This window comes from Sarcophilus harrisii, chromosome 3 (genome assembly GCF_902635505.1).
Source record: "Sarcophilus harrisii chromosome 3, mSarHar1.11, whole genome shotgun sequence".
Lineage (NCBI taxonomy): Eukaryota > Metazoa > Chordata > Mammalia > Dasyuromorphia > Dasyuridae > Sarcophilus > Sarcophilus harrisii.
In genome coordinates this window covers 555652971-555668133 of record NC_045428.1, presented here as the reverse complement: position 1 = coordinate 555668133, position 15163 = coordinate 555652971, and the positions used below count along the sequence as shown (strand labels likewise).

The window sequence follows — 15163 nt, the reverse complement described above, 5'->3', positions numbered from 1 at the left end:
TGCTTTGGCAGAGAGCACTCCCCAAACCATCTCCGGTTCCCCGGGCACAGACCAACCCATAGAAACACACATTCATGGTCATGCTGATGGCCAGATGCGGATGCACAAGCACACAAAATACAAATACAATGGACGGCAAAGAAAAGAGACGCAGACACATTTCTCATCTTAAATTACAAGTCTGAACTGTTGGCTCTGGTCAGAGTACTGCCCTTGCCCCCCACTCCCCAGAATGCCAGATTTAATCATGCTAAGTGTGGGAAAGTATTTTAAAAAACCCATTGGAAGTCAGGAGACAGAGGAGTGTGTCCTGGCCCCACCACTGCTGAGCGAGGTGACCTTAAGCAAGTTAGTCTCCTCCTCATCTGAAAATAAGTGCTACATTATATCATCTCTCAGAATCCTCCCAGCTCCCATAATCTGTTTTCAAAGGTCCTTCTCAGCTTTGACATTTTGTGTTTTAGGTAAGATCCCTTCTAGAGTAGACGTGTCTGAACCCCCTTTGTATAGAAGTCCTGACTATGACTTTTTGAGGATACTGATTTCATTAATTTTCATTACTATTTCATAATTCATTAATATCATCAATGTAGCAATTCCCTGGGCTTAAATTCATGCCACTGAGGAGGGCTGCAAGTCCTCAGGAATTTAGAGTCTTAAGTGATTTAAATCTCTGCAGCCAATTTTTGGTTGGAGGCAAGATTTGAACAGGGCTTCCTAACTCTGAGACTATTCATATAACCCCCATATCATTTGCCTGTCTTAATACGGTTCCAAATCCCTAAACCAAGATAATCTGAACTCTCTGTGGGCCAATGTCTGGGAACTTAAAAATTCTCTCTAATGGTGGCAGGGCAGGGCGCAGAGACAATATACTATCTCCCCTCTTCCCCCCCTCCCCGTAGAAACATCAGGCTTGAGTTTCAAGGATATGAAATCTTTTATTATAAAAACCAATAACTTAAATTAATTCTGTACAAGTTCCAGGGTGCCTTGGCCTATAAACAGCCCAGATTCACAGTCATCATGTTGGGAAGGAACACTGACCACTTTCCAAGCTCAGAATGGAAAGATGCTTCCTTTATCTTTGGTGTCTGGAGGGGAAAGCTGGGGGTGGTTCAAAGAAAGTAAAAAATCCTCCCCTCAGAAAGTGGGGAGCCAGAGATCCCCAACAGTCTAAGCCAGGATCATCACTGGGGATGGGAGGACTCATAGTAAAAGTGAGTTGTTGTGAATTTCTGTCCCTTTTTGGACATTTTTCTCTAATTTTGTCCATTTTTGGAAAATATTACACAGACTTGCCCATGTCTCCTAGTCAATCCTAGGAGAGATTTAGAGCAGGGATCTTTAACTTGAACTCAATAGATCCCTTGATGGGGAATAGATTTTTGGAGGCTGATGATTTTAGATGAGAAAAAAAATTATATCTTTATATTCACTAACCTCTAACTGAAAGTTAGCATTTCCTCCAATTGTGAAATTTTTTTTAAAAAGTCTTTATTCTGAGAAAGGGTCCATTGGCTATGCTTCATTATCAAATAGTTCATGACACATAAAAAGGTTAAAAATCTCTAAATTATAGCATAGAAAGAAGATATAGAGAGGAAAGGAGAGGGGAATTTCTAAGATGTCGAATGCTCTCCACAGATGGGTGTTCCCAATGGGGGACAAAGGAGGTTTCCTATTTTTATATTTTCAGTATCTAATGCAGTGTCTGGCACATAGTAGGTACTTAATAAATGTTTTCAATAAATTGGATAAAATCCAGACCAGGCCCTCCTTGTTTTCCTTCAAAACCAGTAGATTGGCAGCTATGTACCCTTCCATCTGTACAAGTTTTGAAGGTCTTGAATCAAGTGTGATGCAGTGGAATTCCTATTCCTAACCTAGACTAGATGTCCTCTGGGATCCCTTCCAGCTGGGAGTCTATGAGAGCCCAGAGCCAGAGCTGAGCAGGTAAGCATCTCTTCCCCCAGCCCTGCTCAGCTGGCTTTGGCACCTATCAAGGAGGGGTACAGAGCCCAGATGTGAAGCTCAAGGCCGGGCAATGGTGAGTCCCTGCCCATCCAGAGGGGCATAGCCTCAGAGCAAGCTCTCTTGACAAGCCTAATGGAATCTGCATTGTCTTGAGCCTGGGTCTTGAATGCGTTTAGTATCAGGAAGGAGCACCATCCCCAGGCTAAGTCAAGAGTAGCATATCCAAGATGAGTCTGGTGATGTCCGCATCCCCAAACATTGGATGGAAAAAGAGGGAGCTGAGCAGGGCAGGAGAGATGGACTTAAGGGTGGAGGCCACGAGAAGGATGCGGCCAAAGCAACCGTGGTCCACCGGGTGATGGAGTGCCAAAGCCTCCTGAAGGACCTGCTCTGCCTCCCGATGCAAGCTCTCGACATGAGATGCAGACTGGAGGCCAGGGGTGTCTGCAAGAAAGAGAAAGGAGAGCCAGTTATAGATCACTGCTTCTTTTTGAGAGGCAGCAAGTGATGGTGAATCACTGGATCGGGAATCTGGAGGTCTGGCTGCCCAAACTTGCCTACACCACAGGCTTTCTGGGTAATCTCGGAAAAGTCGGCTCTCCCCAGCCTCTGGGATTCTGCTCTTCCATCTCGGGAAGCAGGAGGCTTGTGTTCAGTGATGATCTCGTATTCCCCCCTCCCAGCTCTGATATCCTGTGTTCTAAGGGCTCTCCCAGCTCTGACATCCCATGTTCTAAGGGCCCTCCCAGTTCTAGCATCCTGGGTTCTAAGGCTATCTTCAGTGTCTTAACATTGTTCCAGAGATCCCCTTCCAGGAAGACTTGTGATCATCCTAACATCCTCTGTTCTGTCTAGCACTTTATATACAAAATTCTATTATTGTAACTGGAACTTGCCTGTTATTTTATGACTTTTTCCACATAGCTCTTTTCTCTCTATTATTAAGACCAAGGCTCCATAAATGTTTGCATCATATCTCTCTCATGTAACATAGGATTTAGTTCTGGAAGGGTGTTTGGAGGACATCAAGTCAAACCTGAGGGCAGCTAGGTGGTGCAGTGGATGGAGCACTGGACCTAGAGTGAGGAAGGCCTGAGTTCAGATGTTGCCTGGTATGAGCCTGGGCAAATCACTCCACCCTGTTTACCTGTTTCTTCCTTTGTAAAATGAGCTGGAGAAGGAAATGGTCAACTACCCCCACCCCCACCCCCGCCGCCCCAGTATCTTTGCCAAGAGAACTCTCAATGGGGTCCCAAGAGTTGGTACTACTGAAAATGGCTAAACAAGTCAGAGCTTTTCATTCCATAGATGAGATCGTGGCCCAGAATGTTTGCCATACAGCGAGTTAGTCCCAGAGGTAGCATTTGAACCCAGGTCCTTTGACTCCAAATCCAGTCCTCTCCTCACTACACTGTCTCCATCACTCTCACAGCTAGGCTAGGGCTTTGTTAAGAGGGGCTCTGGGGCTGAGGAGCTGATCATCTCGTCTGACATTTCCCGGTGGCTCTAGATCTCTCCATCACCATATGCATGGTGACACTTCTTCCTTCTTCCCTCTCCCCAAAGGTGCTTCCTTTCCTAAGGAGGTGTGTATGTGGGAGGTGTCCTGGTGGTTTTCCAGCCCTTATTCTTCTTAGATTTAGGGTTTCTGCCCCCAAACTCCCCACAGAAACTTTGCCTATGTGAAGATCAGGGAACATTTGGACCCTGGGTAAGATACCGAGGTAACTAGCTGAAAGGGGGGTGGGGGTGACACAGGGGAGAGCTCGCACTCACCAGGGTTAAAGAGGATGGCTCCCTTTAGGTAGGCGTACTCCTTGGGGCTCAGGTCCAGACTCCAGAAGGTATGGAGGCAGCACTGGAGCCGATAGACCCCTGCAAGGGTGGCCTGGGGAGTCTGGGGTTCTGGACTCCTCTCCTCCAGCAGAATCTTCTTGAGCATACTAGGGGCTGGCATCTCAGTCACCTCGATGGTCACCGCATCCTGGGCCAGCCCCAGAAGGAAGAGGGGGGCCCAGGAGTTGACCAGCAGCAGCCTCTGGTCCCCTGGAGGCAGCAAGGCAAACGAGGGCAGGTATTGCAGGAAGGCGACCGTCTTAGCCAGCACCCCCGCTGCTGCTACGCAGGTTTGTTGGGGGGCCCGGAGGCAGACTGTGCGGTGTCGGGCACAGAGACAGTGGGTGTGAGGTGAGGGGCCCCGGGACCGGCTCAGCAACGAATACAGAATGGCGTGCTGGCTGTCTCCCCCTTGGCATTCACAAGCTCTGGAGCCCGTGGTCGGCCCGGCCAAGCTCATGGTTGGGCGGTCAGCAAGGGATGGACGGTGGGCAGCAGAAGGTGTCTGTGGCTTGCTCCCCCGGGGCCCTGCTCAGCTGCTCTGCCCTCTCCACACACCATCCCCGGCCTGCGTGGCTGATTCTATTTATAATCGCTGGGGCGGGAGGGGAACCAGCCACCCCCCCCCAACCTTGGCTCCATCAGGGAAGTTCTATTCATTGAAAAACAAGATGACCCTGGCACGGTTGGCTGGGGAAGTGGCAGGCAGGGAGGGGGAGGGCGGGCCAAGGCTCCACGTGGCCCTGATAGGGCTTTTAGTCAATGAAAGGGCTAGCTGGGGTCAGCGGGCAGCCTGCTTTATCGGGATGACTCAGGCATGATAAACAGGGCCATTAACCCAGCCCGGTACCAGGTCGCCAAGGACCCAGGTGTAGAGTCAGCATCAGGGACATGGCAGGTGTCAGGATACACACACACAGTCCTTGTCGGCATTGGGGCCCGCCCAGAGGGAAAACAGCCTGAAAGCAAGACCAACCTTGGACGGCACAACCTGGAAGTCACCTTATCAGCGGCTGTTTGTTTAACCTTGGGGCCCTGCACCGGAGGCTTCTGAGGCCCTGACTGCTGGGACACAGAAAACCTAGAGGCCCCTGGACCTCAGTTTCGTTATCAAACAAATGGGGATAATAATAGGCCACCTGGCTTATGGGGTCTCTGTTACATAGGTAGAAACTTTATAAAATGAGATTAGACAAAAGATTTCTAAGGTCTTTGCAGGTTTGCCACCTTAGTAAAGGTGTGCCAGCTCTGACCTCTTGGGTCCTAAGGGCCCTCCCGGCTCTGACCTCCTGGGTTCTAAGGGCCCTCCCAGCTCTGACCTCTTGGGTCCTAAGGGCTCTCCCGGCTCTGACCTCCTGGGTTCTAAGGCCCTCCCAGGCCTGACATCCTGTGTTCTAAGGCCCTCCCAGCTCTGACCTCCTGGGTTCTAAGGCCCTCCCAGCTCTGACCTCTTGGGTCCTAAGGGCCCCCTCAGCTCTGACCTCCCGAGTTCTAAGGGCCCTCCCAGCTCTGACATCCTGGGTTCTAGGACCCTCCCAACTTTAACTTCTGTGTTCTAAGGGCCCTCCCAACTGTACTGGCATAGTTCCCTGAATCATCTCTTCTCTTACTGTAGCCTGAAGCTGGGGCCCCAGGAAATTCTAGAGGAGACTCCCAGTCAGCTGAGCTGATAAAAAGGTTCTCCTGTTGCCTGAAGTTAAAGTCAGACTTTGAGTTCTTGTTATTAACCATGTGACTCCAGGTCTCTCTCTATCCGTTGGCCATACTTTCTCTCAAAACTGCAGAGCTCTGTCTAGACGGGAGTGCCCTTTCAGGGCTGAGTTCAGCCCAGCCCAATCACCTGCCTCTTGGATCATTCACAGCCAGAGGCAGGACCTTATATTTAAAAATGTAAGTGTTCCATCTTCTGTCTTTGGTCACTCACCCAAGCACAGCCTGTCTTGGAACCAGTTCCCTTTTTCAATGTTCTGAGATTTGCTCTGTCCATAGGGCATCTAGGTAGCACTGTGTTTAGAGTATTAAACTTGAAATCAGTTTAGACTCAGTTCAAATTACTGCTCAGGCCTTTCTAACTATGTGATCCTGTGCAAGGAACTTAACTTCACATCCTCATTTTCCCCATCTGGGAAATGGGAATAAAATGGGAATAACAATAACTTTATTCTTACAGAGTTAGTGTGAAGATTAAATGCAATATTTCCAGAGTGCTTTGCAAGCTTGAACCTTCAAGTACTAACTCTTATTATGACTTGGTTAAGAAGTCTATCTTAGAACATGGCCAGAGGGCATGATATTTTTAAAACATGGACTATGAAAGCTGGAAGAGACATTAAAACACAAAAGATTATCAACAAGTCTAATGTAGCATGTCAGAGGTGAAGGACATAGAGGACCTAGGAGTTCATAATGTCATAGACTTCTCTGGCAGTCCCGTGGAGTCGAAGGTAACCCTCATCTAGTCTAGTATCTTCATTTACCATTGGGGAAACTGAAGCCCACGGAGTGTTAAGGATCTTTCTCAGAATCTTAAAGAAAATAGGGGACAGAGCTGAGACTCCAACTCAGACCCCTAGCTTCAGTCTTGACTGAGTAGTTTCTGTGTCTGGATACCTTTTATAGCAGAGTCCACCAGAGGCAGGAGCAGTACCACACAAAGTGGGAAATAGGTATCTTCCCAATCTGCCATATTTTCTCTCAACATCTGATATTCCCATTGGATGGTCTCCGGCAATCCATGAGGAGGAAGCTGAGGGCACCGAACTGAACAAGATGAACAGAGTTGAAATCATATAAAGCATCCCAAGGCAAACAGCGCAGACACCTAAGATCTTCTGCCCAGAAGGAGCTCTGAGAGTTTAGTTAGTCCCAATCCCATGTCTCCAGGCAAGTGAGTTAGTGAGGATGCCGGACTGTGAATCTTCTCATGGCCTACGGATGTTCCAGGAACTGCTGAGCCAGAACACACACACAGAGATATCACATACATACATACATACATACATACATACAAAAGCTGGTATCTGCTAATGTCCCTGCCAATCAAATAAGGCTGTCTTTGAGCTGGTCCAAGAGCTGCATCTGGGCAAGGGCGACTGCTCGACATCACCTTCACTTGTCCAGCTGTCGGCTCTGGAGGCTGTTGTCTCTTCCTGATATGAGACAGCCAGGTCCTCCGATATAAATGGGCCCAGGCGGCCACACAATAAGTTTAGAAGATCCAGAGAGATCATCCGAGGCCCCCTAGCAATTAGGGTGGGCAGCAGGGCTGACAGAAGCTGTAGCTTCTCCCACAGGGAGTGGGAGGTGACTGAGAAGCAACAGTGCCCCTGGGCAGTGAGTGACCTTAAGGGTACTGCACGTTCTGGGCGACAGGTGAACCTGATAAGGGGCCAACATAGAACCTGAGCCACAGTTTCCTACTCTTGTTGACCACCGAGATCCGCCATTCAAGCAGAAGGACCCAACTGGATCCCCTTGTGATGTTTTGTTTTCAAGTGACCAGGCAAGGTCCTGGTTGGGACCTCCTACCTTGTTGGATACTGCTACTGCCTCTGGTGATTGCAGCATGTCCAGAGACAGGCATTAGTCAACCAGTCAACAACAATAACAGCTGACACCTATGTGGCACTTAGTGTGTACCAGACATTGTGCTAAGTGCCTTCCAGTTATTATCTCATTTTATACAAACATTAAGTGCCTCTTATGTATATGACATTGTGCTAAGAGCTGGGGACGAAAAGGAAGGCGAAAACAGTTCCTGCCTTCAAGGAGCCCACAGTTTAATGGAGAATCATTGTGCAAAACTGCACATACAAGATACACACTAGTAGACAAAAGTAACCTTAGAGGGAAGACACCTTGAGGTTTCTTTAATCCCCCACCTCCTGGATATTGTCCTCCATGCATTTTGCTGCTATTGTTCTCTCGTTATTTTCTTCCTCTTTTTCTGAGTACTCTTTGGTCTCTTGCTAGATAATCATTCACGTGACATTTTATAAATATCGATCTACCCCAAAGAGTCTAATAGGGACCTCTGTCTCCATATCCTTTTTTCGTCTCATCAAATCTTATAGGTTCAACTATGACCACTATATTTATGACTGCTAGATTTAAAAAGCCAGGTGTGGCTGGCTTTGCAGCAGCTTGGTGTATGTACAGCATGCTGGGCTTGGGATGAGGAAGTCTCTTCTTGCTAAGTTTAAATCTGGCCTCAGACCCTTACTAGCTGTATGATCTTGGGCAGGTCACTTAATCCTGTTTACCTCAGTTTTCCCATCTGTCAATTGAACCAGAGCTGGAATTGGCAAGCCACTCAGGGATCTTTGTCAAGAAAACCCCAAAAGGGGTCACAAAGAGTTGAACATGACTAAAAAACAAAGATCTTTTTAAAAGATTATTTAACATTTTATTTTTCCTTGGTTATATGTAAAAACAGTTTTTAACATTCATTTTTAAAACTTTGAGTGCCAAGTTCTTTCCCTTCTTCCCTCTACACTCTTCCTCACTGAGAATTCGAACAATTCAATATAGGCTGTACATATGAACAACAAAAGTCTAATAAATCAGTCATGCTCTTTCTCTTGATCTAGTTATTAATCACTAACTGCCTATTGATATTTTATAATCAGAGGCCCCATAAGCACCTTGGACTCCATGTGACCAAAACAGAATTCATCCCCCCAACTCCACTCTTATCAACTTCCCTATTTTGAGGGTCTCTCTTCTTTCCTCATCTTTTCTCTTTTACTCCATTCTCTATTTAGAACTGGCCTTTCTCCTCTCCACGACCCCCCCACCCCCATACATGTATCCTGGATCCCAACTCTTCTATGGGATGAAGTTACTTCCATGATCATCACACTTCTCCCTAATCTTCAATCATTCCCTATCTATTAGTTCTTTCCCTACTTCTTTCAAACATTTCCAGTTCCTTAAACACTTCCAGTATCCTTAAAAAAAAAAAAAAACCTCCCTTGACCCAGTAATACCCCAAGCTATCACCCTGTACCTTCTCTTACCTATTCTATGTCCTTCCTTTGATGGCGAAAGTCCTAAGGGGGAAAAAAAGTGGGCTACACTTGGTGCTGATACTTCCTGTCCTCTGCGATACTTTTTTTCTCTCATTTATCAAGTCCTTGCCTTCTAGATTCTAGTTTAATAATCCTATTGAATCTGCTCTCTCCAAAGTTAGCAGTGCTCTTCTAATGACCAAATTCAATCCTTTCAATCCTTTTTTTTTGTTGACCTCCTTGCACTGTCTGACACTGTTAATCACCTTTTCCTCCTGGATATATACTCCTCTCTGAGAGCAAGCATTTCATTTTTTCCATTTTTTGTTCTTTTATTCCCAGCTGGTAGGACAGAGCCTGGCCCCATAGTAAGTAGTTAATAAATATTTGTTCAGCCAATGTCGAAATGATGGGATTTTTTTGATTCCATGACATTTAAGCATTGGATCTGATTTGGAATGAATTTTAGGTAATTTACCTTTTCCTTACCTCAATGGGGAAGATCAGAATTGTTGGTGCTCATCTTAGCTGGGAAAGTGGGAAAGGGAGCCTCAATCGGGCTTTGGTTTACACTGTCCCAGCTCCCATAAAGAGAGTCAGAAAGGCTATTTAATCATTGAGAGGGAGAAAGTATCCATTCTCAGTAGGAAAGCCAAGTAGTAAAACCACATTAAAAATTAGGTTATCCAGTTCCAATTGTTCAATGATGAACAGAGTCATCTACACCCAGATTGAGGACCATGGGAACTGAGTGTGGACCACAACATAACATTTTCACTCTTTCTGTTGTTGTTTGCTTGCATTTTATTTTCTTTCTTAAATTTTTTTTCCTTCTTGATTCGATTTTTCTTGTGCAGCTGTATAACTGTGTAAATATCTATACATATATTGGATTTAACACATATTTTAGCATATTTAACATGTATGAGACTGCCTGCCATCTAGGGCAGGGGATGGGGGGAAGGAGGGGAAAAGTGGAAACAGAAGGTTTTGCAAGGGTCAGTGTTGAAAAATTACCCATGCATATGTTTTGTACATAAAAAGCTTTAATAAAAAATATTAGGTTGTCCAGAGAATATCTGGAAATAGTTTGATTCTCCTGCTGCCTGACTGGGGTTCCTTCTCCTCTGGCTGGGTTAGGGATTTCCTCTCCCATTTCTTTTCCAAATTCTGCTTTTCTAATGGGCCAAATGCTACAGATGGTTTTGTGTGCCAACTCTTACATCAAAAGGTCCCTGATTTCATATCAAAAGAATCCCCATCTGATTCCTCATCTAATCTCTTAGCACTTTGTACTTCTGCTCTGTACTTATCAAGTTTTAATTTTTATTATTTTTATCTGTGTACCTTTCTAATCTTTCCTCCTCGGTTTGATTTCCTTGGGGACAGAGGCACTTCTTAATCTTCTTTGTACTTCCCCTGACTCCCTTTAACCCTCGTCCCTAGATCTGATGCCTAAAACACAACAGGTGTTTAATAAAGCATATGGTGAATGAATGAGTGCTTTCAGGGAAATGACCTTTTAGAATCTTTCATCTCAGCCTGTTGCCACAATCAGCAAGGTAGGGCATTTAAACTGGAGGATCAGAAAGGCAGTAATTCTTGTTCACAGCCCCAAAGAGGTAACTGATCTCTCTCTTCCTTCTGAAGTTACCTGTGGATGAAAAAGCCAAAAGGCTTTGATGCTGATGTTAGATTTGTCTCTAAATGATTGTAGAGATGAGGATTTGGGAAGGAAAAAAACAAGAGGCAAACGGAGCAGAGAATTCAAATATAGACAGTCAGGGAAAGCCACCCAAGTAAGCAGATGGCCCAGAGCTGCACCCACAGGAAGCCTGGACTATCTCTGCTTTTACAAGCCTCTTTATACCTTCTATTTACTCATTGTATATCTTGTTTATACCTGGTTATTTGCATGTTTTCTCTTCTATTAGAATATATATCTTTGAGAGCAAAGAGCTTATTGTCTTCCTTTAGGTTCTCAGGGGTTTAGCATACACTGCCTTACACATCATAATCACGGGATAAATGCCTGGTTGAGGTCAAAAAGATCAAGTGGTTTTTCCCTTGACAAGTTTCTGAAATGGCTTTAAAACCCAGATCTCTTTTAAAAAATATTTTTATTTTCCCCAGTTACATGTAAAACATTTTTTTAACATTTGTTTTTAAAACTTTGAGTTCCAGATTCTCTCCCTTCCTCCCCACTCCACTCTCAATGAGAAGGCACATCTGAAATTATGCAAAGCATTTCCATAAGAGTCGTTTCAAAATAACAGATAGATTTCCACCACCCCCCAAAAAAAACCTTCAAAAAAAATAAAGTTTTTTAAAAAGTATGTTTTAAACTGTATTCAGACACAATCAAGAACCCAGATCTCCTAATGCCACTAAATTACCTAAAAAGTGCTGCATGGGGAGACAGAAAACTTGGGTTCGAATTCTTGGCTCTGCCTTTGGGACTGGGAAAATTACTCTAGTTCTCTAAACTTCAGTTTTTTCATCTGACAAATAAGTAGGCTTAAGTATATGGTCTCCAAAGTTCCTTATAGCACTAGATTTATGATTCTGTGAAATCATTTAGCCTCTCTATGCTTCAGTTCTTCATGTATAAAATTAAGGGGTTGGACCTGGGTCCTTTCCTGGTCTTGGATCCTTTCCAGTCTATGATCTTGTGACCTTTCCTATTCCCTTGGAGAAAGAGGACCCTTTCTGAGGGCTTACAATCATGGAGAACCTTCCCAAACCATGTTGCCCATTTCCACATTGCTGCTAATGGCACTTTCCCAGCCACTCAAGTTGAAAACCTGGGACCCTTTCTTCTCCTTCACTGAACACATCCAATCTGTTACCGTTCTGTCAGGTTTTCTTTACACTATCTCTGAGAATTATCCATCTCTATGCACCCAGGTTCTTCTTACCATACATCAGAATGACAATATTAGCACCCATCCAATAACTGCCTTCCTCCTTCCCTCAGCCTACCTGAACCCTATTGATGCTTCAAAACACATTTTAAGCTTCCACTTCTGAGGAAAGGAACCCACATGTGCCAAAATGTTTGTGGCAGCCCTTTTTGTGGTGGCTAGAAACTAGAAATTGAATGGATGCCCATCAGTAGGAGAATGCCTGAATAAATTATGGTATATGAATATTATGGAGTATTATTGTTCTGTAAGAAATGACCAGCAAGATGATTTCAGAAAGGCCTGGAGAGACTTACATGAACTGATGCTAAGTGAAATGAGCAGAACCAGGACATCATTATATACTTCAACAATGATACTGTATGAGGATGTGTTCTGGCGGAAGTGGATATCTTTGATGAAGAGAAGATCTAATTCAGTTCCAACTGATCAATGATGGACAGAATCAGCTACACCCAGAGAAGGAACACTGGGAAATGAATGTGGACTGCTTGCATTTTGGTTTTTCTTTCCGTGTTATTTTTACCTTTTGAATCCAATTCTTCTTGTGCAACAACAGAACTGTACAGATCGGAACACATATATTGTATATAAGATATACTTTAACATGTTTAATATGTATGAGACTGCCTGACATCTAGGGGAGGGGGGAGAGGGAGGGAAGGGAAAACTTGGGACAGAAGTGAGTGCAAGGGACAATGTTGTGAAAATTATGTTCTGCCAATAAAAATGCTTTAATTAAAAAAAGAATTGATGCTTTTGGAACACATAAAAAAAGAAAAGATTCCACTTCTGCTAGGATGGACTTCATCCTGGAGGCAGTTTATTTTGGGGCAGGGGAAGGACAAGACCATCCTCTGCCTGGGCAGTCAAGTTCCCTCCTCTTCTACTCTATACAGAAGGTCGGAGATCTGGAAACATTTTACATGATCTCTAGACATAGAAAAATACATGTTTGCCTTTGCCATTTGCTTCAGCAGGAATTCTTGCCACTCTACTTCTGCCTCAGCTGCTGAGACAATCCATTCATAAAACTGTGGACAGGACCATGCAACTCCTGTGTGCTCTTCTACCCTTCCTTCATACACAGGAAATAAGTTGAAAGAGAAAAAGTTAAAAACAAAAATCCTGAGAGCTGATTATCTTTTCTCTCATAGGATAGCCCAAAAGGATGGTTCTGGCAAAATGTCATCCTCTTAGGAACCTTAGTGTGATATGAGTTTGCTGCTCTGGTCCCACTCTGAAGATTAAGGGGGTCCCAACTAGGTAGTATGTTAATACAAAATGTCCACCAAGGTACTAGTTCTTCTGTCTCTCAGAGTCTTCCAAGTGGGTAACTCCATCTAAGCTGATCTGAGTAAATCACTTCACTTCTTTCTAAGTCTCAGTTTCCTCTTCAAAAAAATAAATGAGTTTGACTAGATGAACCCCGAAGTCCTTTCCAACTCTAGACTTATTATGCTATGAAATCACTTAGCTTTCTAGGGCCCTTAGTTTCTGTTCGATGTGAATTTACCAATATGACTTTGATTAGAACTTTTGTTTGTCCATTAAAATGGGAGCTCCTTTGAAAGTAGGGGCCATCTTACTTTTTAATTTGTATCATCAGTGCTTTGCATACCATAACCACTTGGTACTGCTTTAGTAATTCATTTCTTCGTTCACTCATTGACCTCTTCCTACAGAGGATATCTATGGACTATATGGGGTTTTTGGGAGCATTAGCACCCAAAGGGTGGGAAGGTTTGCTGAACCTTTTTAGAGCTGTTCATCTACCTTTGGTGTTTAGCTTTCATTCAACTCTCACCAGTGGCTCCAAGAAGTTGTCCCATGAATAGCAGACAAACCCAATAAACTGTGGCAGATAGATCAGATCAGGTTATAGGTAACCAATAGGCCTCAAACCCATTGTTGAGTTTGGGGATGTCTACCTCAGGCATGTGAAGACTTCCCCCCAGTGGAAAAATGAGAACAATTTGTTCCAACGGCCATGAAAGCGGCAGAAACAGGTGCAGTGAAGCACTTAGAGCTTGGTCAGACATCAAGGATGTCAAGGTTACCTTCTGCATCCTGGGACAGAGCCAGCTATATTGACTTTGTCACTGGACTTTGATGACTCTGTAAGGAAGAGTGAGGCTGGTGTGCAACTTTGTCTTGCTTATGTCCAATCACATGTAAGTCAAGACGCCACTCTGTGATGTCATTGGTCCTCTTCAAACAATAACATGGGGATATGTTCCTTTTAAAAAAAATTAACACACCTTGCTTTATGAATCATTTGGGGAGAGAAAAATCAGAATAAAAGGGAAAAACCATGGGAGAGATAACAAAAAAATTTTGCTCAGCTCAGTTCATGTAAATGTTCTCAGGCTTTTCTAAAGCCCAGCTTGTTCTTCATTTTTTACAAAACAAAAATATTTCATTACCTTCATGTACCACAACTTGTTCAGCCATTCCCCAATTAATGGGCATCTATCTACTCATTTTCCAACAACATGGGGCAATGAAAAGGACAAAGGACAATTCCTGTTTAGATCTTAGTGACTGGGGACTATCCCAAGATAAATCCTGAAAGCTATCTTTTCTTTCATTGGGTAGGACAGAGGGATGGTTCTGGCAAAATGTCATCCTCTTAGGAACCTTACTATAATACGAGTTTGCTGCTTGGGTCCCACTTTGAAGGTCAAGTCCCAACTATGTAATATGTTAATACAAAATGTTCTTGATCCTATTCCTTGATGCTTCCTTAAAGGTAGGTTTCATTACCAGGAGATAGCAGTCACATAGATGTCAAAGGAGGAAGGAACACCCAGAGTAGGGGTGGTAAATAGAATCAAAAGCTGCTGAAATATAAAAAAGAATGGAGAATGAAATGAGGCTATAGGATTTAGCTATTAAGATATCACTCTTGGAGGAACTTATGGCCAAAGAACTAAAGAACACTATGAAATGTAAAATGGCTAACTTTGATCACATTAAATTTTAAAAGTTTTTGCACAAACAAAACAATGCAGGCAAGATTAAAAGGAAATCAGAAAGCTGGGGAAAAATTTTTTTTAAGTCAGTGTTTCTGATAAAGGCCTCATTTCTAAAATATACAGACTCAAATTTATAGGAATACAAGTCATTCCCCAATTGATAAAGGGCATAGAATATAAACAATTAAAGCCATATATAATCATGAGAAAAAACGCTCTAAAGCAATATTGATTAGAGAAATGTAAATGAAGACAATTCTAAGACACCACTCAACCTCTCAGATTGGCAAAAATGACAGGAAAAGATAATGATAAGTGTTGAAGGGGGTGTGGAAAGACCGGGACACTAATGCATTATTGGTGGAGCTGTGAACTGATCCAACCATTCTGGAGAGCAGTTCAGAACTACGCCCAAAGGTCTATAAAACCGTGCCTATCC

At 43.9% G+C, this 15163-nt stretch overlaps 1 protein-coding gene across 1 annotated transcript; it reads right to left on the bottom strand.

Moving 5' to 3' along the window:
- Positions 1-927: 927 nt before the first annotated feature.
- NR0B2 (nuclear receptor subfamily 0 group B member 2) lies at positions 928-4359 on the bottom strand. The gene is made up of 2 exons (XM_003764982.3): positions 3754-4359; positions 928-2421 (listed from the first exon to the last, which is right to left on the bottom strand). Exons 1-2 carry the CDS (start codon positions 4271-4273, stop codon positions 2180-2182), a joined length of 762 nt encoding a protein of 253 aa, XP_003765030.2. The 5' UTR covers positions 4274-4359; the 3' UTR covers positions 928-2179.
- Between the last annotated feature and the right edge of the window lie 10804 nt (positions 4360-15163).